Source organism: Phyllostomus discolor, chromosome 3 (assembly GCF_004126475.2).
Source record: "Phyllostomus discolor isolate MPI-MPIP mPhyDis1 chromosome 3, mPhyDis1.pri.v3, whole genome shotgun sequence".
NCBI classification, from domain to species: Eukaryota; Metazoa; Chordata; class Mammalia; order Chiroptera; family Phyllostomidae; genus Phyllostomus; species Phyllostomus discolor.
In genome coordinates this window covers 212,434,100-212,458,917 of record NC_040905.2, presented here as the reverse complement: position 1 = coordinate 212,458,917, position 24,818 = coordinate 212,434,100, and the positions used below count along the sequence as shown (strand labels likewise).

At 63.9% G+C, this 24,818-nt stretch overlaps 2 protein-coding genes across 2 annotated transcripts; both read right to left on the bottom strand.

The window, feature by feature from the left end:
• Positions 1-1,747: 1,747 nt before the first annotated feature.
• LOC118499395 (odorant-binding protein 2b-like) lies at positions 1,748-7,277 on the bottom strand. Its single transcript, XM_036020133.1, has 9 exons — positions 7,131-7,277; positions 4,836-5,027; positions 4,228-4,358; positions 3,889-3,959; positions 3,234-3,344; positions 2,506-2,607; positions 2,208-2,234; positions 2,124-2,143; positions 1,748-1,830 (listed from the first exon to the last, which is right to left on the bottom strand). The coding sequence occupies exons 1-7, from the start codon at positions 7,275-7,277 to the stop codon at positions 2,209-2,211; spliced, it is 780 nt and encodes a 259-aa protein (XP_035876026.1). The 3' UTR covers positions 1,748-1,830; positions 2,124-2,143; position 2,208.
• Positions 7,278-12,866: 5,589 nt separating this feature from the next.
• LOC118499835 (odorant-binding protein 2b-like) lies at positions 12,867-16,207 on the bottom strand. The gene is made up of 7 exons (XM_036022417.1): positions 16,007-16,207; positions 15,398-15,528; positions 15,059-15,129; positions 14,404-14,514; positions 13,677-13,778; positions 13,369-13,406; positions 12,867-13,005 (listed from the first exon to the last, which is right to left on the bottom strand). Exons 1-6 carry the CDS (start codon positions 16,094-16,096, stop codon positions 13,381-13,383), a joined length of 531 nt encoding a protein of 176 aa, XP_035878310.1. The 5' UTR covers positions 16,097-16,207; the 3' UTR covers positions 12,867-13,005; positions 13,369-13,380.
• Between the last annotated feature and the right edge of the window lie 8,611 nt (positions 16,208-24,818).

Sequence of the window (24,818 nt, the reverse complement as noted above, 5' to 3'; positions counted from 1 at the left end):
AAGGCACTGTCAGGAGGCCGAGGCTGAGCGGGTCCCAGCCAATGAAGCCTGGGGCCATCGCCCGTGTCCCCAGCTCCGGGGCAGCCTTCTGCCATGGCTGCCCCCCCCCACCGCAGCCCCGAGTGGGGCTGGGGGTCCCTGGCTGACTCCTGCGCCCCCTCCTGCACGCTCTCCTGGCTGCCTTCCAGGTTCTTGTGAATCCTGGGAGCTGTAGGACCATCTCATTACATTTTATTTCTGCTTAAATTAGCTGCAGTTTCTCCTGATATTTGTAGTCAATAACCCTGATTGGTCCAGATGCTGGTAAAGAACAAATCAGCCCCTGCGGCTCCTGCACCCAGAAGTCTGTGGTCAAACCTGGTTCCCAGGGTCCTCAGAAGGACAGACAGGTGCAACGCATTTTTTTAAATTTATGCCCTGACTGGTGTGGTTCAGTTGGTCGAGCACTGGCCTGCAAACCAAAGGGTCGCCGGTTTGATTCCCAGTCAGGGCACAGGCCTGGGTGGCGGGCCAGGTCCCCAGTAGAGAGCATATGAGAGGCAACCACACACTGATGTTTCTGTCCCTCTCTTTCTCCCTCCCTTCCCCTCTCTCTAAAAATAAATAAATAAAATCTAAAAAGAGAGAGAGAAAAGATGTGTTTTAATAAATTAAAAACATTTTTATTTAATTTTATTTTAAGAGAGCAGGAGAGAGAGAAACATCTCCGGGTGGGGCGGGTCTCAGGGCGAGGGGCGTTGAGAAGGGACAGGGCTGGGGGGCTGTGGGGGTCAGTCCAGCCCCAGAACCAGCCGTGGCAGGTCGGGGGCTGTGGCCTGACCACCGGCCACCCCTCCTCTGAGTGTCCGCTTGGGACACTCGTCCTGGGACCTGGAGCAGCTGCTCCCGAGGGCGAGCAGAGGCCCACACCTGTGCCCTCGGCAGGACAGGGGTCTGTGGCATCCGCACAGGGAGCCCCTTCCGGAGAGACCCCGGAGCTTTGAGGAGGCCATGCCCCCAGGCAGAATGGCGGTCGCCTTCCACTGGAGACCAGACGCCTGGGATGCAGGAGGTTGTACTGACCCTACGTGGGGGAACCTCCACACCCCATGTCCTCAGGCAGCTTGGCTGGGGACACCGCCCCCGCCACCAAGAGCAAGGAGACGGGCCCCAGGGGGCAGCTGCCAGGCACCTCAGGGCCGGGCTCCGGGGTGACTCGGGGGAGTGCAGTCACCGGAGGGGGGGGCACATCCAGGAGCAGAGCTGCACCCAGGGGCCCCCGTGTCCTGCTGCCCCCGTCTGGGGTCCCGGGCAGCCCGGCCTCCCACCTGCACCCTCGCCTGCGGCCTCCCTGCCCCCACTCCTGCCGCAGCCTCCAGCCAGCGGGGAATGAACAAGACGGCCAGGTGACACACCTGCACAGGTGACACACCTGCACCACGTGGCTGGAGCCGACCCTGTCGTCTCACATCCCCTCTCCCCAGCCACACGACCACCCAGAGCCTGCAGAACCGCGCCCCCCAGACCTCAGGCAGAGCCACAGCCCCCGCCCGCTGCCCTGACCCTCGTGCGGCTCAGACTGTAGCATTCGCCGGAGAACCAGGACTCCCCAGGTCCCCATCCTCCCCACCCTGGCTTCCCCACCCCTCCCATCCCCTGCCACCCGAGGGGCCCCACAGACAGGCAGAGTCGCCAGGGACTGCTGAAGTGCTTTATGTGGCACTGGGGTGGGGGGCTCCAGGGCTGCGGGAGGGGCGCACAGTTTGCGGGGACTGTAGGGTGGGCTGGGGCCACAGAGTCCTTCCTTGTCCTGCAGGAGCGTGGGTCCTGGTGGCAGGGCCCTGGAGAGGAGGGGAGGGTCAGCGAGGCCAGGATGGGAGAGGGCTGGAGGGACCGACGACTGGGGACTCTGGGGGCTCTGGGGGCTGCAGGGTGGGGAGCGGGTTCCAGCTCCCACCAGGTGGGCAGCTGTGGTGGGGACAGCACTGGCCCCGTGTGCCTGACTGGCACACAAAGCAAACCCAGCAGACAGAGCGGAGACAGGAGCCCTCGCGGTCCCAGGGGCGACGTGCGGGACAGACACCCAAGGCGATGGCAGGTGCCCGCGGGGGTCTCAGAGCAGAGGAGGCTCCACCTGGCCCACCCGGAGTCCCTCCTGCCTGCCCTGGAGCGTGGCCCATGACACCCTGTTGAACTCAGGAGTCCCGTTGGCTGCAGGGGTCACTTACCCTAATCACTCTCAGGGACGCACCTCTCTGTGGAAACCAAGAAAAACCCCGGGTGTGAGGCGACCCCCTGGACAAGCGCCCCGACCCCATCCCATCCACAGCTCAGACTCCGAAAACCAAGAGCCAGAGCGGGACCGCCGGGGGGCCCCCGGGACTGGGCACAGGGCTGGCGTGCCCCGCCCCCAGAGGGGATGGAGGGGCCCAGGAGGGCCCTAGGGACACAGAAGGACACAAGGGACACAGTGGAATGGGAGCTGGAGGGGTGGGCCCGGGAAGGTGGGCAGAGCGGCCCTCTCACCCATCTGGGCGGGCAGGAGGATGTCCTCCAGCGGCAACCCCTTGCTCCTCGCGAACTTCCGAAATGCTTCCAGGGCTTCCGGGTTCACATCGGGACTCCTACCTGCGGGACAGGTGGCCAGGTGAGTCCGCCGAGGCCTCGGGGAGCAGACGGACCCCTCTGTCCCCGGGGCCCTGCCCTGGGGAGGCTGGGAGAGGAGGCCTCAGCCCGAAAGTGGGTGCAGAGCAGGGACAGTGCAGACGGGAGTGGGGGTGCCCCTGAGCGTCTGAAGGTCCCTCAGGAACCGGACCCAGGCCCAACCCCAAAGCCCGCCTTAGGGTCACGTCCCTAACCTGGAAGGACCTCACGGCCCAGAGGGACTGCGCTGCCCCCTGGCCAGAGAGCTCTGGGACGTCACCCCCAGCCCGGAGGGCCCTGGCCAGAGAAGTAAGATCCTCCACCAGCAGCACCCCCTGCCCCCACGCTGACTGCCTCCCGCAGCCGGAGACCCCAGGAAAGGGCCCTTTTGCAGCTGTGGTGGCCAGAGGCCCCCCGGTGAGCAGTCAGGTCACCAAAGGGGCAGGGACTGGCGGCCCCAGGCAACCGACTGTGCGGGGCACACAAGGACCGCCGCGGGGGGTCATGTTCCGGAACCGGGGCACGACCCCTCCACCGGCCCCCTTGCCGGCTCCACCGGCTTCTGGAAGCAGAGATTGCGGGGGGCGGGGGCCAGGGAGGGCAGCCCCTACCTATGAGTTTTCCCACGTGGGCACTTCTCCCGAGTCTCGGGCCCTCGCAGTACATGATGTAGTGGTCCTCCACCGGCAGCAGCTCCATGTGCAGGTACCGCTCGCCCTCAGCTGCGGCGCAGGGAGGGGGGGGTGTCAGGGCCTCCGTGCCTAGGCAGCGAGCTCCAGGCCGCACTGAAGGGCACTCGGGGCCGATCCCGCTTCTCGGCCACCCTCAGCTGCGCTGACGGCCCCATTGCTCCGGCGACCCTGCCGGGCCTGTGCCCAGGACCGGCTTCCCCGCACCCTTGGGCCCTGGCGCTGCGGACGGGCGGAGGGCACCTCTCTCTGGGGAAGGTCCCAAACCACCAAATCAAGCTCTAGAATCACCTGGGGCCAGAGGAGCCCTGCCCAGCAGCTGCCCCCCCACCCTGCCGCCCCGGCCCCAACCCTCCATTTCCCTGCAGGGCGACCAGCCAGGGCCCCCCAGGGGCACAGGGGCCCCTCACCCCTGCGGGGGCAAACCTGTTCCGTCTGGAGCTTGACGTCAGGACAAGGAGAGCCCCGGGAAGGGAGAGGAGAGCACCCCGGGAGGGGGACAGGGTGGGGACCCCAGGCGGCAGGGCCCCCAGGTGGGTGCGCTGGGCTCCGGGGGGCTCTGGCCACGGGGACTCACCGAGGCTGAATTTGCCGGGCTCCCCCGTGCTGCGCATCACCGCCCTCACCTCGTGGCACTGGCCCTTCTTCCTGGGGAGAGGGGGGCGCAGGGGCGGCTGTCGGGAAACACACCCGAGCTCCCCCCCCACCCCCGGCACACGGGACCCTGCAGACTCCACTGTCAGCTGCCCCCCGCTCCGCAGTGCCAGGGACTCTTGCCCCCCAAGGTGGGGAGCAGTGCCCTGTACCAGCACCCCAAAGTGGGATGGGCATTGGCCTCGGGGCCGGCAGCTCCTGGGCCGCACTGCAGCCCGGGGAGGGGACGAGGGGCCGCTGGACCGCGCTGGGCGGCACTCACAGGAAGGTGAACGAGGCCTCCAGGTAGCCGCCGTCCAGGACGTCCAGCGTAATGGGGGACACCGCCTTCGGCCTCCTCTTAAGCAGGCTCTTGTCGGCCACCCAGGCCTTCACGTACCAGGTCCCTGTCATCTGAGCAGGCGGTGAGCCCCTCCACAGCACAGCCGCCCTCCCCCCTCGCCCGCCCGCCTTTCCCGGTGCGCTGGCTGCAGCCCCCAAAGGCAGGCCGGGGTCTCACACATCTGTGCCCCCCGCTCCGCTAGCACCAGCCCCACAGTCAGGGAGCTCCCAGCTGCAGCCGGAAGGCTGTCTGAGACTGGCAAATCTGACCTCGGCAGGGGCCGTCCCCCGGCACCCTAGGAGGCCCCCTCGGGAGGCCCTGCCGTGCCTCTGGGTTCCCAGAGCGTCAGTTCAATAGCCCAGGCCGAGCCCACTGCCCGCTCCAGCCCCTGAGCAAGGGGACCACCCTGCCCGTGTCAACAGGACAGAGCCCTCCTGCTCTGCCCCTGAGTGACACCTCCTATGACAGACAGCGCCCCGGCCACCACCGCCTCTAGCACCCCTGGCCTCTCCCCCGACAGCTGCCCTCCCCGCCCGGCCCAGGCTCACATTCAGTCCCTCCAAAGACAAGGACGGAGGGTCCAGGGCCTGCAGCACAGTCATCAGGCCACATGTGATGGTCAGGACCAGGACCTTCATCTCCAGGGCTCTGTGCTCGGTCACCAGCAGGTCACCCAGGTTCTGGACGAGGCTGCGTGGCTCCCCACGGGGCGTCCCTTTAATACCCTCAGCTCCTGGCCCCTGGGGCACTTGGCCCGGGGCGCACCCCTCCCACCCAGCTCCCGGCCAAGTCCACCCCGGTGGGTGGACGTCATCATCGTTGGGGATGTGACGGGTGGTGATTAGGGGCCACCCATGTCTGCACCTCCCGTGGGTGCCCACTGCCAGGTGAGCCATCGGGAGGAGGGCCGTGTCAGGCTGATACCAGGGCCACGGGTGCTCTTGGCGCCACAGAAAGAAAGGCATGGATTCACTCCCCTCCCCCACCCCGCCCTTCCTGGAGCCAGGGCTGCAGAGGAGAAAGGGGCTGAGCTTTAGAACAGCAGAGATGGGGGGGGGTGCCTCCCCCTTTCTGCACGCAGTGGGGCCCTGGGACCATCGCGCCTGTCCCGGCCCACCTGCAACTCCCTTCCCTTTCATTCCTCCAGAACCCTCCCCCCAAGTGCTTCCCCACCCTGTGTTCGGCTTGGACCCCTCATGTGCCCCCAACACAGGCCTCCGACTCTCATTCCCCTCCGGTACATGGCTGGGAGGCCCTGTGGGGGCCTGGGCTCAGAGCTCATGACGCTGCCGACCTCAGCCCTGGCTGCCTCCCCACCAAGAACTTGGCCTTCTCCCTCCCTGACCCTGGAGTTCTTGGGCCGGAATCTTCTTCCCGGAGACCCACAGCAGACCCGAGACCTTTAGGCAGCTGCTGGGGCCACACAAGGGCGGCTTTGTGCCTCTGTGGCTGTAGATGGCACACCCCCGAGCACTCACTAAATGGTAACAATAAGCACCTCTAACCGGCCCTGGGGGGTACCGAGGGCGATAGCAGGACCCAGTAATTAACTCCCGGCTGCGCAGAAAGGCCGCCCTCCTGGGGAAGGGGCGGGGCCTGTGCACTTTGGGCGCCCAGTCGGGCAGCTCTCCCGGAGTCTCCGGGGCTCTCCCGGGGGCCCCGTTCTGCAGACTGCACCGCCGAGACGGGGTAGCTCACTTATCACATGGGAGTGGCTGGGCTAAGCCTCTGCATGACGCTGACAGACGTGATTCAGGCCCTGACAATGATGGGGGACAACACGCAGGGACCCTCAGGATAACAGGCTGCCCCCTAAAACCTGTGACGGGGCTCCAGGGACTCAGTCACCCCCCCCCCCACCTTGCCCTGCGCCCCGAGGACTGAGTTCTACCCAGTTCTCCAACTGTGTTCTCTTTGGATGCTGGGTGTGTTCCAGCCGCGTCAGACGCCGCAGGGAGGCAGTGGGAGGGAGGGGAGCGCTCCCCCCACCCTGGTGCCCCTGGCAGCCACACCTGCTCCAGCAAGGTCTGAACCCAGCCATTGTGGGGTGGGGCGGGGGTGGGGCAGGGGGGCGGCGCGGTCCCTCCCAGATTTGTTTCCTAGCCACCCCCCTGTAGTCCAGGCCTAGGCTCTCCCTTTGTTCGCCGTGGAAACGGTCCCCACTCAGTCTGCCGCTCGGCTCCTGTGTCCTGACGCAATGCTCCCTCACGTAATTATATATTTAAAGGCGATCGGTGCCAAGGGGAAAAGTCGAAGTGGGACACGTTGAGCCGGGGCTGTAGGGACAGGGGCGTGGTCTGTGTTCTCAGTGGCCTGGTCTGACACAGCCTCACCGGGGTGACATGTGAGCCCAGAATTAAGGACAGCGAAGGGAGGGAGGCAGGAGATCGCCCGACGGAAGAGGGCTCCAGGCGGAGGGAACACCGAGCGAGCGAGCGTCTGCAGGACCCCGCCCGGAGCGCGTGCCCGGAGCGGGAGGCGCAGGGGCCAACCCGCTCCACCGGGCTCTGCGGAGCCTCCCTCCCTGCCGCCCCGCCCCCGCCCCCCAGGCCCAGCCGATCGCCGGTCTTGTCGCTGTCCCCACGGTTGTGCCTTTCCCAGAATGCCGCAGCCTCGGAGTCGCACAGCCTGTAGCCTTCTCAGACAAACTTCTTCCGCTTCGTCTCACGCACTTAAGATTCCGCCGAGCCTTTCCGTGGCTTCTCACGGCCGCCCCTTTCCTTGCGGTGCTGAGAAACACCCCACCGTCGGGGGGGAGGGGGGCGCACTTCATCCACCTGCTCGCCCACCCAAGGCGCCGCGGTTGCTTCCACGTGCTTGGCACTTATGAATAAAACGCCTACAAACAGCCACAGGCCGGTTTCGGCGTGCACAAGGGTTTTCAGGTCCTTTGGATAAACGCCCAAGGAGCACAGGTGCTTGCTCGTACGGCACGAGTTTGCTCGGCTTGTAAGGAGCCGCCGCACGGTCCTCTGAAGCGGCTCTGCCATTCCGCCTTCCCACCGGCGGCGGCGGCGGCGGCGGCGGGGGCGGCGGGGGGTCCCCGTCAGCCCACCCCGGGGCCGGCACCGGCGTCGTCCGTGTTCCCGGTTCGTCCGTCCCGCTGGGTGTGTGCCGTCTCTCGGTGGCTGTCATCTGCGTCTCCCTGATGACAAGCGGGGAGCGTCTTCCGTGTTTTTATTTGCCCTCTGCTCACCGTTGGGGAGGTGTCCAGTTGGGTCTGTGGCCCATTTTCCCCCCGCGGGCAGGTGTGGTTTCTTTTATTTAGGTGGTACAATTTTTTCTTTCCTTAATTTTCTTTTTTCTTTTTTTATTTTTAAGACTTTATTTATTTATTTTTAGAGAGGAGAAGGGAGGAAGAAAGAAGGGGAGTGAAACATCAGCGTGTGGTTGCCTCTCACGCGCCCCCTACTGGGGACCTGGTCAGCAACCCAGGCACGTGCCCTGACTGGGAATCGAACCGGTGACCATTTGGTTCTCAGGCCTGCGTTCCATCCACTGAGCTACACCAGCCAGGGCCTCCTTGCCTTCATTTTCATTCTTGTTTGTGGTTTTGTTTTAGTTGTATTTTTAAATTGCGTTGTCTGCTTCCTTACCGTTGAGTTGTAGGAGTTCCTAATATATTGTGGACATCGGTCCTTTATCGGGTGTGTCGTTTGCAAACATTTCCCCCCGGTCTCATGGTTGGCTTCTTACCCTCCTGGCACCGTCTATCCCAGAGAGGAAGTTTCTAATTCTAAAAACTCCAACGTTGCCCCTGCAGGTGTGTCTAAGACGTCACCGCCACACCCGAGGTCGTCTCGGGTTCCTCCCGCGTGGTCTCCCAGGCGTTCGACCGTCTGGGGCTGTTTATCCAGGTCTGCCGCCCAGTGGGAAGTCACTTCGGTGCAGACGGGGAGGGAGGTGCCTCGGTCCGTGCTCTGCGGGGACGTCCATCGCTGCTGCGCGGCTCGCCGAAGACGCCACCGCTGCTCCCTCCTGTCGCCTCGGCTGCTTCGTCAGAGGCCCGGTGGCCATGGCGATGTGGCTCTGTGGCTGGGCCCTCTGGTCCTGCCCATTGGTTTGCTGCGTCCTTTCCGCAATGCCACACCGCCTGGATGGTGTGCCTTCACAGCAGGCCTTGGAGTCCAGTGGGGCTGTCACTCCTCCGACCTCACTCTTCACCGTCAAAGTCGTGTTGCTTATTCAGGGCAGATTGTACACTTTTAAAAAGTCAAACTTAGCCCTTGGCTGGCATAGCTCAGTGGATTGAGCGCGGGCTGCAAACCAAAGTGTCACAGGTTCGATTCCCAGTCAGGGCACATGCCTGGGTTGAAGGCCACGGCTCCCAGCAACCGCACATTGATGTTTCTCTCTCTCTCTCTTTCTCCCTCCCTTCCCTCTCTAAAAATAAATAAATAAAATCTTTTAAAAAGTGAAACTTTATGGTACGTGTTATACCTAAAATTTTAAAAATTTACATCGCCTTTTGAAAGGAACCTTCCCGAACGCACAGAGCTGCCGCTGGGGGGCGCCACCGCTGCCTCTGGGGTCTGGGCGCCGCGCTCGCAGGCACCGGGATCACAGGCACCAGCAGAGCCTGGGTGCGAGCGGGCGGGGGGCGGGGGACCGTGTGGCTGTGCAGCCCGAGACTCCGAGGCCCCCCTGAAGGCCGCAGGCTGTCAGAGAGCCCAGCCAGCACTCGGGGCACAGGTGGGGCCCGGACACCGGCAGCTCTACGTCCTGTCGGCAGTGGGGACCGGGCACAGGCGGGCGGGCGACGTGGTGTGGGGCGGAGCCGGGTGCGAGAAAGGAGCGGCAGAGGGCCGGGCCGGGCGGCACAGCGTTCAGGGCGACCGACTCAGAGGGTGGCAGGGGAGAGGGGCAGGAGGAAGCGAGGTGCTTCCAACCTTTGAACTCTGACCTCTGACATCCGACCTCTGGGCACCGCTTTGCATACTAAGACAGGCTTACAGATGTGTTAGTTAGTCCTTAGAAGCACTTTACGGCATGACAACGCACAGTTTCTACGTGGAATGTATTTAGTTAGGAACCCAGAAGGAAACACCTGTCTCTCTCCGGCCTGCAGGACCCTCCCACCTGGTTAAGGGTCGGGGTGTCCCCGGGGAAGGGGAGAGAGGAGCTGTGTGACCAGCAGGTGCCGCTCGGCCCGACTGGGGGGCTTCCAGTCTTCACAGGAGGAACCAGCGTATTCGCCACGTGACTCAGAGACGGCGGCCTGGGTGGGGCCGCATCCGGAGTTGGGGAGATCTGGCTGCAGGCGGAGGAGGCCTGGGCTGGGCTTCAGGGTCCCGAGGTCACGGGGTCCCGAATCCTGGCTGCTGGCCCCACTAAGAATCCCCGTCCCCGGCCAACTTATAGGTGCCTGCGGACCCCGAAGGAGACACGGAGGTAGGCACCCCCGCAGGGGTCACAGGGTCGCCTTTCACAGGAGGCCAGAGAGGCCTCGAGGCGGCCCTGGGTGAGTGGGCCCTGAGTGGGGTGGGCACCCGGGAGAGTGGACCGGGGGCAGGGTGCATGGTGACTGAGAGACCTGGAGAGTAAGGGGAATCCGCACTCATTACCAGCTCCGGGGGGCTGACGGTTTCCGTTCTGCTTGTCCCTCTGTCCTCCTCGAACGGTCTGGGCCTCTGGGTTCTCGTCCGGGGTGCGGCCTGGTTCAGGGTGCCGCCTGCAGGCGAGACAGGCAGTGGGGGCGCTGGGAGGTCAGGGGCGGCACAGGGGTGCAGCTGGGTGGGAGGGCCCCTCCCTCTGGGCACAGGGACGGGGCACCCCACTCAGACACCCTGAGAAGGTGGCTGCACTCGGGGACCCTCCTGAGCCGTCAGACACCAAGGGCACCCGAGCCCCATTTGGGACCCCGGAGCCACTGGAGCCAAGGGGCTGCCCGGGCAGCTGAGCCCCCGTGCGGCCCCCTTACCTGAAAGCTCCGTAGGAAGGGGGCCCATGGGCCCCTCGCCCTGGGGAGCAGAGTCACCTGCTGGTGGGGTGGGGTGGGGTGCGCTCCCAGGGGGGTCTCCGAAGCCACCCCCCGGCCCCTGCCAGCTGACGACCACACATCACACCCACGTCCCGGCCCACAACGGAGCCTTGCCGGGGTGGGGGTCTGCCGGCCGGGGGAGGCGGGGCTGGGTGGTGAGGAGAGAAGAAGGACGTGGGATCTACCTGGGGCAGGGGGCCGCGAGGCACCCCGGGGACACCTGGGAGGGGTCCCTGGCAGCATGAGGGCCCTTGGGGTCTGTGGTTGGTGTGTGAAGGGGGGACCGGCTTGGCTTCTCTCACTGCTGAGACAGGTGTGGAGAAGGCGGGGAGTCGGGTCCCCGGCAGTTGCGCCCGGCCAGGACCCCAGAAGGAGCAGGGCGGACTGGCAAGGACAGGACATGACGGAGTTGGGCAAGGGAGGCGGTGGAGACCCGGGGGGTGGGGCCCGTGGGAGGAGAGGATCCCCGAGAGTGGGCTGGAGAGCCCCCAGGTAGGAGCTGGCTGGGAGGCGCTATCCCGCTGAGGGGTCCCTCGTGCAGAGTGAGGCCGAGGAGTGGGTGTGGCCGGGGCCAGGCGGAGTGGGAGGAGCACAGGATGTCCATGGGAGCCGGGTGGGTGAGAGAGGTTCTCGGGCGGAGGGGTGGACCGGGGGTGGGGACGTGGGTGCGTGGACACCGTGTGCAAAGGGGAGCCGAGTGTCGGGACCAGCCCGGACGTCCGTGTGTAAGCCTGTGTGTCTGTGCGTCCCCAGGCCTGTGTGTCTGTGCGTCCCCAGGCCGGTGTGTCTGTGTGTCCCCAGGCCTGTGTGTCTGTGTGCACGCGTCTCCTGGGGCGGGGGAAACGAATCACCCCAGGGTGGGGGATGAAATAATGGAAATACGCTCGCTCCCGGTCCCAAGGACCAGCTGTCTGAACAAGGCACTGTCAGGAGGCCGAGGCTGAGCGGGTCCCAGCCAATGAAGCCTGGGGCCATCGCCCGTGTCCCCAGCTCCGGGGCAGCCTGCTGCCATGGCTGCCCCCCACCCCCCTCGGCCCCGAGTGGGGCTGGGGGTCCCTGGCTGACTCCTGCGCCCCCTCCTGCACGCTCTCCTGGCTGCCTTCCGGGTTCCTGTGAATCCTGGGAGCTGTAGGACCATCTCATTACATTTTATTTATGCTTAAATTAGCTGCAGTTTCTCCTGATATTTGTAGTCAATAACCCTGATTGGTCCAGATGCTGGTAAAGAACAAATCAGCCCCTGCGGCTCCTGCACCCAGAAGTCTGTGGTCAAACCTGGTTCCCAGGGTCCTCAGAAGGACAGACAGGTGCAACGCATTTTTTTAAATTTATGCCCTGACTGGTGTGGTTCAGTTGGTCGAGCACTGGCCTGCAAACCAAAGGGTCGCCGGTTTGATTCCCAGTCAGGGCACAGGCCTGGGTGGCGGGCCAGGTCCCCAGTAGGGAGCATATGAGAGGCAATCACACACTGATGTTTCTGTCCCTCTCTTTCTCCCTCCCTTCCCCTCTCTCTAAAAATAAATAAATAAAATCTAAAAAGAGAGAGAGAGAAAAGATGTGTTTTAATAAATTAAAAACATTTTTATTTAATTTTATTTTAGAGAGCAGGAGAGAGAGAAACATCTCCGGGGGGGGGGGGGGTCTCAGGGCGAGGGGCGTTGAGAAGGGACAGGGCTGGGGGGCTGTGGGGGTCAGTCCAGCCCCAGAACCAGCCGTGGCAGGTCGGGGGCTGTGGCCTGACCACCGGCCACCCCTCCTCTGAGTGTCCACTTGGGACACTCGTCCTGGGACCTGGAGCAGCTGCTCCCGAGGCCGAGCAGAGGCCCGCACCTGTGCCCTCGGCAGGACAGGGGTCTGTGGCATCCGCACAGGGAGCCCCTCCCGGAGAGACCCCGGAGCTTTGAGGAGGCCATGCCCCCAGGCAGAATGGCGGTCGCCTTCCACTGGAGACCAGGGGCCTGGGATGCAGGAGGTTGTACTGACCCTACGTGGGGGAACCTCCACACCCCATGTCCTCAGGCAGCTTGGCTGGGGACACCACCCCCGCCACCATGAGCAAGGAGACGGGCCCCAGGGGGCAGCTGCCAGGCACCTCAGGGCCGGGCTCCGGGGTGACTCGGGGGAGTGCAGTCACCGGAGGGGGGGGCACACCCAGGAGCAGAGCTGCACCCAGGGGCCCCCGTGTCCTGCTGCCCCCGGTCTGGGGTCCCGGGCAGCCCGGCCTCCCACCTGCACCCTCGCCTGCGGCCTCCCTGCCCCCACTCCTGCCGCAGCCTCCAGCCAGCGGGGAACGAACAAGACGGCCAGGTGACACACCTGCACCACGTGGCTGGAGCCGACCCTGTCGTCTCACATCCCCTCTCCCCAGCCACACGACCACCCAGAGCCTGCAGAACCGCGCCCCCCAGACCTCAGGCAGAGCCACAGCCCCCGCCCGCTGCCCTGACCCTCGTGCGGGTCAGACTGTAGCATTCGCCGGAGAACTAGGACCCCCCAGGTCCCCATCCTCCCCACCCTGGCTTCCCCACCCCTCCCATCCCCTGCCACCCGAGGGGCCCCACAGACAGGCAGAGTCACCAGGGACTGCTGAAGTGCTTTATGTGGCACTGGGGTGGGGGGCTCCAGGGCTGCGGGAGGGGTGCACAGTTTGGGGGGACTGTAGGGTGGGCTGGGGCCACAGAGTCCTTCCTTGTCCTGCAGGAGCGTGGGTCCTGGCGGCAGGGCCCTGGAGAGGAGGGGAGGGTCAGCGAGGCCAGGATGGGAGAGGTCTGGAGGGACCGACGACTGGGGACTCTGGGGGCTCTGGGGGCTGCAGGGTGGGGAGCGGGTTCCAGCTCCCACCAGGTGGGCAGCTGTGGTGGGGACAGCACTGGCCCCGTGTGCCTGACTGGCACACAAAGCAAACCCAGCAGACAGAGCGGAGACAGGAGCCCTCGCGGTCCCAGGGGCGACGTGCGGGACAGACACCCAAGGCGATGGCAGGTGCCCGCGGGGGTCTCAGAGCAGAGGAGGCTCCACGTGGCCCACCCGGAGTCCCTCCTGCCTGCCCTGGAGCGTGGCCCATGACACCCTGTTGAACTCAGGAGTCCCGTTGGCTGCAGGGGTCACTTACCCTAATCACTCTCAGGGACGCACTTCTCTGTGGAAACCAAGAAAAACCCCGGGTGTGAGGCGACCCCCTGGACCAGCGCCCCGACCCCATCCCGCCCTCAGCTCAGACTCCAAAAACCAAGAGCCAGAGCGGGACCGCCGGGGGCCCCCGGGACTGGGCACAGGGCTGGCGTGCCCCGCCCCCAGAGGGGATGGAGGGGCCCAGGAGGGCCCTAGGGACACAGAAGGACACAAGGGACACAGTGGGACGGGAGCTGGAGGGGTGGGCCCGGGAAGGTGGGCAGAGCGGCCCTCTCACCCATCTGGGCGGGCAGGAGGATGTCCTCCAGCGGCAGCCCCTTGCTCCGCACGAACTTCCGAAATGCTTCCAGGGCTTCCGGGTTCACATCGGGACTCCTACCTGCGGGACAGGTGTCCAGGTGAGTCCGCCGAGGCCTCAGGGAGCAGACGGACCCCTCTGTCCCCGGGGCCCTGCCCTGGGGAGGCTGGGAGAGGAGGCCTCAGCCCGAAAGTGGGTGCAGAGCAGGGACAGTGCAGACGGGAGTGGGGGTGCCCCCAAGCGTCTGAGGGTCCCTCAGGAACCGGACCCAGGCCCAACCCCAAAGCCCGCCTTAGGGTCACGTCCCTAACCTGGAAGGACCTCACGGCCCAGAGGGACTGCGCTGCCCCCTGGCCAGAGAGCTCTGGGACGTCACCCCCAGCCCGGAGGGCCCTGGCCAGAGAAGTGAGATCCTCCACCAGCAGCACCCCCTGCCCCCACGCTGACTGCCTCCCGCAGCCGGAGACCCCAGGAAAGGGCCCTTTTTCAGCTGTGGTGGCCAGAGGCCCCCCGGTGAGCAGTCAGGTCACCAAAGGGGCAGGGACTGGCGGCCCCAGGCAACCGACTGTGCGGGGCACACAAGGACCGCCGCGGGGGGTCATGTTCCGGAACCGGGGCACGACCCCTCCACCGGCCCCCTTGCCGGCTCCACCGGCTCTGGAAGCAGAGATTGCGGGGGGCGGGGGCCAGGGAGGGCAGCCCCTACCTATGAGTTTTCCCACGTGGGCACTTCTCCCGAGTCTCGGGCCCTCGCAGTACATGATGTAGTGGTCCTCCACCGGCAGCGGCTCCATGTGCAGGTACCGCTCGCCCTCAGCTGCGGCGCAGGGAGGGGTGGGGGTCAGGGCCTCCGTGCCTAGGCAGCGAGCTCCAGACCGCACTGAAGGGCACTCGGGGCCGATCCCGCTTCTCGGCCACCCTCAGCTGCGCTGACGGCCCCATCGCTCCGGCGACCCTGCCGGGCCTGTGCCCAGGACCGGCTTCCCCCCACCCTTGGGCCCTGGCACTGCGGGCGGGCGGAGGGCACCTCTCTCTGGGGAAGGTCCCAAACCACCAAACCAAGCTCCAGAATCACCTGGGGCCAGAGGAGCCCTGCCCAGCAGCTGCCCCGCCACCCTGCCGCCCCGGCCCCAACCCTCCATTTCCCTGCAGGGCGACCAGCCAGGGCCCCCCAGGGGCACAGGGGCCCCTCACCCCTGCGGGGGCAAACCTGTTCCGTCTGGAGCTTGACGTCAGGACAAGGAGAGCCCCGGGAAGGGAGAGGAGAGCACCCCCGGAGGGGGACAGGGTGGGGACCCCAGGCGGCAGGGCCCCCAGGTGGGTGCGCTGGGCTCCGGGGGGCTCTGGCCACGGGGACTCACCGAGGCTGAATTTGCCGGGCTCCCCCGTGCTGCGCATCACCGCCCTCACCTCGTGGCACTGGCCCTTCTTCCTGGGGAGAGGGGGGCGCAGGGGCGGCTGTCGGGAAACACACCCGAGCTCCCCCCACACCCCCGGCACACGGGACCCTGCAGACTCCACTGTCAGCTGCCCCCCGCTCCGCAGTGCCAGGGACTCTTGCCCCCCACGGTGGGGAGCAGTGCCCTGTACCAGCACCCCAAAGTGGGATGGGCATTGGCCTCGGGGCCGGCAGCTCCTGGGCCGCACTGCAGCCCGGGGAGGGGACGAGGGGCCGCTGGACCGCGCTGGGCGGCACTCACAGGAAGGTGAACGAGGCCTCCAGGTAGCCACCATCCAGGACGTCCAGCGTAATGGGGGACACCGCCTTCGGCCTCCTCTTAAGCAGGCTCTTGTCGGCCACCCAGGCCTTCACGTACCAGGTCCCTGTCATCTGAGCAGGCCGTGAGCCCCTCCACAGCACAGCCGCCCTCCCCCCTCGCCCGCCCGCCTTTCCCGGTGCGCTGGCTGCAGCCCCCGAAGGCAGGCCGGGGTCTCACACATCTGTGCCCCCCGCTCTGCTAGCACCAGCCCCACAGTCAGGGAGCTCCCAGCTGTAGCCGGAAGGCTGTCTGAGACCCGGCAAATCTGACCTCGGCAGGGGCTGTGCCCGGGCACCCTAGGAGGCCCCCTTGGGAGGCCCTGCCGTGCCTCTGGGTTCCCAGAGCGTCAGTTCAATAGCCCAGGCCGAGCCCACTGCCCGCTCCAGCCCCTGAGCAAGGGGACCACCCTGCCCGTGTCAGCAGGACAGAGCCCTCCTGCTCTGCCCCTGAGTGACACCTCCTATGACAGACAGCGCCCCAGCCACCACCGCCCCTAGCACCCCTGGCCTCTCCCCCGACAGCTGCCCTCCCCGCCCGGCCCAGGCTCACATTCAGTCCCTCCAAAGCCAAGGACGGAGGGTCCAGGGCCTGCAGCACAGTCATCAGGCCACATGTGATGGTCAGGACCAGAACCTTCATCTCCAGGGCTCTGTGCTCGGTCACCAGCAGGTCACCCGGGTTCTGGACGAGGCTGCGTGGCTCCCCACGGGGCGTCCCTTTAATACCCTCAGCTCCTGGCCCCTGGGGCACTTGGCCTGGGGCGCACCCCTCCCACCCAGCTCCCGGCCAAGTCCACCCCGGTGGGTGGACGTCATCATCGTTGGGGATGTGACGGGTGGTGATTAGGGGCCACCCATGTCTGCACCTCCCGTGGGTGCCCACTGCCAGGTGAGCCATCGGGAGGAGGGCCGTGTCAGGCTGATACCAGGGCCACGGGTGCTCTTGGCGCCACAGAAAGAAAGGCATGGATTCACTCCCCTCCCCCCCCCCCGCCCCTCCTGGAGCCAGGGCTGCAGAGGAGAAAGGGGCTGAGCTTTAGAACAGCAGAGATGGGGGGGTGCCTCCCCCTTTCTGCACGCAGTGGGGCCCTGGGACCATCGCGCCTGTCCCGGCCCACCTGCAACTCCCTTCCCTTTCATTCCTCCAGAACCCTCCCCCCAAGTGCTTCCCCACCCTGTGTTCGGCTTGGACCCCTCATGTGCCCCCAACACAGGCCTCCGACTCTCATTCCCCTCCCGTACATGGCTGGGAGGCCCTGTGGGGGCCTGGGCTCAGAGCTCATGACGCTGCCGACCTCAGCCCTGGCTGCCTCCCCACCAAGAACTTGGCCTTCTCCCTCCCTGACCCTGGAGTTCTTGGGCCGGAATCTTCTTCCCGGAGACCCACAGCAGACCCGAGACCTTTAGGCAGCTGCTGGGGCCACACAAGGGCGGCTTTGTGCCTCTGTGGCTGTAGATGGCACACCCCCGAGCACTCACTAAATGGTAACAATAAGCACCTCTAACCGGCCCTGGGGGGTACCGAGGGCGATAGCAGGACCCAGTAATTAACTCCCGGCTGCGCAGAAAGGCCGCCCTCCTGGGGAAGGGGCGGGGCCTGTGCACTTTGGGCGCCCAGTCGGGCAGCTCTCCCGGAGTCTCCGGGCCTCTCCCGGGGCCCCGTTCTGCAGACTGCACCACCGAGACGGGGTAGCTCACTTATCACATGGGAGTCGCTGGGCTAAGCCTCTGCATGACGCTGACAGACGTGATTCAGGCCCTGACAATGATGGGGGACAACACGCAGGGACCCTCAGGATAACACGCTGTCCCCACAAACCTGTGACGGGGCTCCATGGACTCGGTCACCCCCCCCCACCTTGCCCTGCGCCCCGAGGACTGAGTTCTACCCAGTTCTCCAACTGTGTTCTCTTTGGATGCTGGGTGTGTTCCAGCCGCGTCAGACGCCGCAGGGAGGCAGTGGGGAGGGAGGGGAGCCCTCCCCCCACCCTGGTGCCCCTGGCAGCCACACCTGCTCCAGCAAGGTCTGAACCCAGCCATTGTGGGGCGGGGTGGGGGTGGGGTGGGGGGGCGGCGCCGTCCCTCCCAGATTTGTTTCCTAGCCACCCCCCTGTAGTCCAGGCCTAGGCTCTCCCTTTGTTCGCCGTGGAAACGGTCCCCACTCAGTCTGCCGCTCGGCTCCTGTGTCCTGACGCAATGCTCCCTCACGTAATTATATATTTAAAGGCGATCGGTGCCAAGGGGAAAAGTCGAAGTGGGACACGTTGAGCCGGGGCTGTGGGGACAGGGGCGTGGTCTGTGTTCTGAGTGGCCTGGTCTGACACAGCCTCACCGGGGTGACATGTGAGCCCAGAATTAAGGACAGCGAAGGGAGGGAGGCAGGAGATCGCCCGACGGAAGAGGGCTCCAGGCGGAGGGAACACCGAGCGAGCGAGCGTCTGCAGGACCCCGCCCGGAGCGCGTGCCCCGAGCGGGAGGCGCAGGGGCCAACCCGCTCCACCGGGCTCTGCGGAGCCTCCCTCCCTGCCGCCCCGCCCCCGCCCCCCAGGCCCAGCCGATCGCCGGTCTTGTCGCTGTCCCCACGGTTGTGCCTTTCCCAGAATGCCGCAGCCTCGGAGTCGCACAGCCTGTAGCCTTCTCAGACAAACTTCTTCCGCTTCGTCTCACGCACTTAAGATTCCGCCGAGCCTTTCCGTGGCTTCTCACGGCCGCCCCTTTCCTTGCGGTGCTGAGAAACACCCCACCGTCGGGGGGGAGGGGGGCGCACTTCATCCACCTGCTCGCCCACCCAAGGCGCCGCGGTTGCTTCCACGTGCTTGGCACTTATGAATAAAACGCCTACAAACAGCCACAGGCCGGTTTCGGCGTGCACAAGGGTTTTCAGGTCCTTTGGATAAACGCCCAAGGAGCACAGGTGCTTGCTCGTACGGCACGAGTTTGCTCGGCTTGTAAGGAGCCGCCGCACGGTCCTCTGAAGCGGCTCTGCCATTCCGCCTTCCCACCGGCGGCGGCGGCGGCGGCGGCGGGGCGTCCCCGTCAGCCCACCCCGGGGCCGGCACCGGCGTCGTCCGTGTTCCCGGTTCGTCCGTCCCGCTGGGTGTGTGCCGTCTCTCGGTGGCTGTCATCTGCGTCCCCGATGACAAGCGGGAGCGTCTTCCGTGTTTTTATTTGCCCTCTGCTCACCGTTGGGGAGGTGTCCAGTTGGGTCTGTGGCCCATTTTTCCCCCGCGGGCAGGTGTGGTTTCTTTTATTTAGGTGGTACAATTTTTTCTTTCCTTATTTTTCTTTTTTCTTTTTTTATTTTTAAGATTTTATTTATTTATTTTTAGAGAGGAGAAGGGACGGAGAAAGAAGGGGAGTGAAACATCAGCGTGTGGTTGCCTCTCACGCGCCCCCTACTGGGGACCTGGGCTGCAACCCAGACATGTGCTCTGACTGGGAATCGAACCGGTGACGATTTGGTTCTCAGGCCTACGTTCCATCCACTGAGCTGCACCAGCCAGGGCCTCCTTGCCTTCATTTTCATTCTTGTTTGTGGTTTTGTTTTAGTTGTACTTTTAAATTGCGTTGTCTGCTTCCTTACCGTTGAGTTGTAGGAGTTCCTAATATATTGTGGACATCGGTCCTTTATCGGGTGTGTCGTTTGCAAACATTTCCCCCCGGTCTCATGGTTGGCTTCTTACCCTCCTGGCACCGTCTGTCCCAGAGAGGAAGTTTCTAAAAACTCCAACGTTGCCCCTGCAGGTGTGTCTAAAACGTCACCGCCACGCCCGAGGTCGTCCCGGGTTCCTCCCGCGTCGTCTCCCAGGCGTTCGACCGTCTGGGGCTGTGCATCCAGGTCTGCCGCCCGGCGGGAGGTCACTTCGGTGCAGACGGGGAGGGAGGTGCCTCGGTCCGTGCTCTGCGGGGACATCCATCGCTGCTGCGCGGCTCGCCGAAGACGCCACCGCAGCTCCCTCCTGTCGCCTCGGCTGCTTCGTCAGAGGCCCGGTGGCCATGGCAATGTGGCTCTGTGGCTGGGCCCTCTGGTCCTGCCCATTGGTTTGCTGCGTCCTTTCTGCAACGCCACACCGCCTGGATGGCGTCCCTTCACAGCGGGCCTCGGAGCCCAGTGGGGCTGTCACTCCTCCGACATCACTCTTCACCGTCAAAGTCGTGTTGGTTATTCAGGGCAAAATGTACGCTTTTAAAAAGTGAAACTTAGCCCTGGCTGGCATAGCTCAGTGGATTGAGCTCGGGCTGCAAACCAAAGTGTCACAGGTTCGATTCCCAGTCAGGGCACATGCCTGGGTTGCAGGCCACGGCTTCCAGCAACCGCACATTGATGTCTCTCTCTCTCTCTCTCTCTCTCTCTCTTTCTCCCTCCCTTCCCTCTCTAAAAATAAATAAATACAATCTTCAAAAAAGTGAAACTTTATGGTATATGAGTTATACCTAAAATTTTAAAAATTTACATCACCTTTTCAAAGGAACCTCCCCGGACCACAGCAGGGCAAGATGCTGTCCCGTCCCCACACCTGGTTCTTCTCTCTGTCAACTGTCCCGGGTGGCTGGCTAGTCATGGCTGCCCCCAAAGGTGTCTGCACCCTGACCGGCAGAGCGTGTGAATGTGTCATCCGTGTGCTGAGCAGGACTCTGCCAATGCGATTAAGTTCCAGATCTTTTTTTTTATTTAAGATTTTACACATTTATTTTTAGAGAGAGGGGGAGGGAGGGAGAGGAACATTGATGTGTGAGAGCAACATCATTCCGACCTGCATGTCCCCAATTGAAGCACTGGCCTGCAACCCAGACACGTGCCCTGACTGGGAACTGAACCAGCGACCTTTTGGTTCGCAGGCCGGCGCTCAGTCCACTGAGCCACACCAGCCAGGCCTCAGCTCTGGGTCCTCAGACGGGGGAGCACCGACTGACCTCTGAGGGCCTCCGGAGCTCCCACGAGCTCACGCATGCTCCCCAGGGCAGGCAGCCGCTACAGGAGAGAGGCCACCGTGCCCCCATATAAGTTAGGGCGCCTGCAGAGGGTGCCCCAAGGTTCCATACGCTCACGCATTGTCTGTTGGCTTTGGTTTTCCATCAGTGACTCAGGGCTGAGATGCTCTTCTCTCCCTGGAGGTCCGGGAGGTCTGAGCGGGGCTCAGGGCACTGGGGTGCGGGGGGGAGGATGGGGTTGGGAAGGGTGTGCCAGAGCCCTGCACACCGGGTCCAGGGTGCTGGGAAATGCCAGTCCGTGCCCGAGTCCTTATTTGGAATCAGGCGCGGGTCATTGTCTGGGCCGAGGCGAGGATGCTTCCCGGATGAAGACAACACCGATGGGTAGACAGAGGGAGGGGCAAGGAAGGCCTGTGAGGTCCCTTGTGCTGGGTCTGGTGCCTGCAGGTTCCCCTGGGAACCTGGAGAACCGCTCACTACCTTGAGGTCCTTCCTGTTCTGCTTTGTGGTGTCCTTGCCTGGGGATGCAGTTCCAGTTCTGGCCACCAGGGGCAGACTCCCAGGTCAGTGGGAGCAGGGAGCAGGGAGGAGTCCGGAGGTCAGGCCGGCTGTCCCCAGCAACTGGCGCCTCCTGTTCCTAGCACTGGTCTTCACCGTCTGGGCTGCTCGAAAGCGGGAGGGCGGGCTCCAAACACTAAGCGCTCCTGCTTGGCAGGAGCCCTGATGGGTCCAAGGACAGTGCTGAAAACCACCCAGGGCCCCTGCCAGCCACTTGGGGCTCGGTCTGCGGGGGTTGGGGGGGGGGGGGAACAAAAGCACAGACGCAGAGACCAGTGAAAGAGAGTGCTCCGCTAGAGTGAGACGGGGCTGCGGGGAGGCCCGTCTCACTGGGCTAGAGGGCCCGAAAGTCCTCACTGGGTGGCATCTGCTGTGGCCAGAATGCCAGGAGAGCCAGCCCTGAGCAGGCCAGGGAGAAGGCAGCCTGCGCAGAGACAGCAGGCACGCGTGAGTGTGGCCCGAGGCCTCGGTCTGTCCGTCCCTCGGAAGAGAGGGCGGGGCTAGGAGGTCCCAGGTCGGAGTCTCAAGCCCAACTCCCCTGCAGCCCAGAGCCTGGCTTTGGTCCAAGCCCTGCCCTGCCCCCTGGTGGGCTCTAGCGGTAGCGCAGGGTGGGAAGGGCTGAGGGTGGAGGGCCGCAGGGGCTGGGGCTCTCCCTGATGGGCTTTGGCTGCCCAACTTCCAGGGGAATCTGAGGAACGTGCAGAGGAGGAGGGGGGTGAGCAGCCGCGGCATCCCTGCAGGGGAAGGGGGCGTGGAAATAGAGACCCACCTGGGCAGGACACGCCCTGCCCCATCGTCTGGGTCCCAGACTTCCTGGGAGAGTCTGGCACACAGAGAGGGGAGACCTGTCCATCGGTGGGTGGCGGTGTTGTCTTCCATGGGGTCACGAGGAAAGCATTCCAAGGACCCACGCACGGGAGACGGTGGTGTGGCAAGCTTTATTTGGGTGGAGGTAGGAGCTGCCCCCTGGGTGGCCAACGTCCCATCTCTCTCCCCTGCACCATGGAAAAAGTCCAACCGTGTCCTCAGCAAGGCCAAGACAAAAGACAAGGTCCAGAGTTTCTTTTTTTTTAATAAAGATTTTATTTATTTATGTTAGAGAGAGGGGAAGGGAGGGAGAGAAACATCAACGTGTGAGCGATACATCATCAATTGGTCGCCTCTCATGCACCCCCAGTTGGGGACCCAGCCCACAACCCAGGCATGTGGTCTGACTGGGAATCGAACCTCTCAATGCAGCGGATTGAGCGGGCTGGCGCTCAACCCACTGAGCCACACCAGCCAGGGCAAGGTCCAGGGTTTCTGCTTCATGTTAAAGCTTAGTGCTTTGGTGCCCACACCGTCTGCTGCGGGGGCCCGGCAGGCTAGACCCTCGTGGCCGCGTGTCCCCAGGGGAGCGGAGCTAAAGGGTTACTGCCTGGCATCTAAACATCCTTCCCTGGAGGGCGTGGGGGTGGGTGCAGGTGGAAGAGAGCAGAGGGGGAACACACGGTAATGAAAAATACAATAAAAAAGGAATAAATAGATAAAATAAAAAATTGACATCCTCCCCTGGAAACCTGTAAAAGCTTGGCACTTCTGTGTTGTCCCCTCCCTCGAATGGCTGCCCGTGTCACGCAGACAAGCCAGGCCCTCCCCCTGCCAGAGAGGCCTTCCCAGGACAGCCAGGGGCTGGGCAGGGTGCTGGCTCCCCGCACCCCGAACTCCCGACACAGCAGTCCCCCAGGAATGTGCTTTGCCAGGGACATCTGCTGGGAAGAGCTTCCCACTTTGCATCACCAAGAATGACGTGAGCTGTGGGTTTGCCGTCTACGGCCTTTGTGTGGTGAAGCTGGTTCCTTCCGTACCCAATTTGTTGAGTTTTCTATGAGGCACGAAAGTCAAATTTTGTCAAATGCTTTTTTCTGCTTGAGAGGACTGTATGGCTTTTATTTCCCATCCTATTCACGTAACACATCACACGGGCCGGTTTGCACCCTGACCCACCCTTGCATCTCACGGATAAATCCCACTTGGTCATGGTGGGGGTGACCCCGTTAAAATGCTGTTGAATTCGGTTTGCTAGTATTTTGCTGAGAGCTTTTACATCGGCCTGTAGTTTTCCTGTGGTCTCCTCGTTTACATTGTCTTAGTTTCAGGATAACGCTGGCCGCACAAAAATAAGTTTGAGAGGGTTCCATTCACTCTAATTTTTTGGAGGTGTTTGGGGAGGATTGGCGTGTTCCTCCTTGAATGTCTGGTGGAACTCACCAGCGGAAGCGGCCAGCCACAGGGCCGTCCTGCCCGCATCGTGGCTGCGAGGTCAGCAGGCGGATACAGACTGCAGCGAACCCGGCCCCTGGGCGCCTTCCGCTCCAGCCGCCAGCCCAGGCCCCTCCAAGAGGCAGGCTCATCCTGAAAGTCTCTGCTGTCAGTGACTGTGCCCGCAGACAGGCTGATCTGACCTCTCATGGGTCACTCTCGACCTTCGATGCTTCCTGTGCTCTCGGCGGACTTTGCCATAGAGCACTACCCGTGGGCAGGGAGCCCTCCGGCCGCGGGGCACTGCCCGCCCTGCGTTTCCCTCACACCCTCCCAGGTACGATCATCTGTGACCACAGGCTCCCGTGAGCACCCACCGTCCCAGCAGCTCCCACCACGGCAGCCAACAGGCCAGGACCAGGGACAGCTCCTGCTCCCGGTCCTGGGACCTGCTCCATTTTGGCCCCTCCCTCCCCAGAAGAAAGGTCACCGCCTGCTGTGTGAACCCGGTCCGCTCCCAAACTCCGAGCGCCAGGGACACAAACACAGGCTTTGTCCTGGAGAATCCCGAGGCCCAGGAAGAGCAGCTGCGCACCGCCCCCGCACCTGACGGGAGGCTGCAGGCTGCTCTGCCGCGGGCCAGGGGCCTCTAGACCCGCGGGCCTCGCGGGGAGAACCATCACCCACCTGCACCCATGCCGGCCTCTGCCGGGGACCAGGAGCTGGCACCGCACCCACAGGGCCTGGACGGAGAGATGGCTCTGGATCCTTCTCCAGTGCCGGCTAGGAAGCCTCTTCAGGCTGTGCCCCCCACCCCCTATCCCCCACCCCCAGAATGTTCTCTGCCCCAGACACCGTCCCTGCTCTCGGAACTCATACCCTAACGGGCGGAACAGCAGCTCACCCACAGCCAGGAAGCGGGAGGGCCAGCGTCTAGCATCCTGGTTGCCAGGAAACGCCCTTCATCACTCGAGTAGAATGAATAGTAAACCGAGGCAGGGAGGAGGAGGGAGACAAGTCTCACCCACTAACTCAGCAGCCCTGGGCCTGACCCGATAATATTGCCAGGTGTCCCGACATCACGAGAAGCACTGTGTTAACACAGGAGGGGGGAAATCCTTGAAATCCTACATAGCGTTTGCACTGCCTGGGAAAGAAAGCCTTGAAACCGTGCTTTCACCCCAGGGCCTGGCACGCGGGAGAGGGTCCGCGGTGCCCCAGGAAGCAGCCCAGAAAACAGCTTTGGTGACTTGCCTGCCTGTGGCCACGCTCTGTTTTATGAGGGAGTCTCTGATGCTCACAGAAACAGCCCATCAATAACTTCAAGTAACTGCCCCAGCTTTCATTAACTGCCCCCTGGCACGAATCTGTTTTACAGCAAGATAAGTAAACGGGGTCTGGAGCAAGATGAGGACTCGGGCTAACAGACCCCCGTCCATACCGAAGTTTGGGAGGTCACACCCCCCTGGGAGAGCTGGCACCGCCTTTACCCGCCAATCAATACGGAACTTTTTTACTCCCATCCCACCAACTTATGTAAGTCCTCAGAGCAAAGGGCTCACTCTCTTGGCTCTTGGCTCTCTTGCCTCCCCCCACCCCGCCACCCCCCACCTTCAGCCGCTCCCACTTTT

Bases quoted from the DNA above. Each gene is read 5' to 3' on its own strand.
- LOC118499395 (XM_036020133.1), bottom strand. From the start codon at position 7,277: ATGGCAGAGCCGCTTCAGAGGACCGTGCGGCGGCTCCTTACAAGCCGA. The intron at 3,960-4,227 runs GTGAGTGCCGCC...CCCTCTCCCCAG, and splicing joins GAGGCCTCGTTCACCTTCCT to GAAGAAGGGCCAGTGCCACG. The intron at 3,345-3,888 runs GTGAGTCCCCGT...CCTGCGCCGCAG, and splicing joins GCCCGGCAAATTCAGCCTCG to CTGAGGGCGAGCGGTACCTG.
- LOC118499835 (XM_036022417.1), bottom strand. From the start codon at position 16,096: ATGAAGGTTCTGGTCCTGACCATCACATGTGGCCTGATGACTGTGCTG. The intron at 14,515-15,058 runs GTGAGTCCCCGT...CCTGCGCCGCAG, and splicing joins GCCCGGCAAATTCAGCCTCG to CTGAGGGCGAGCGGTACCTG. The intron at 13,779-14,403 runs GTAGGGGCTGCC...CCTGTCCCGCAG, and splicing joins CCACGTGGGAAAACTCATAG to GTAGGAGTCCCGATGTGAAC.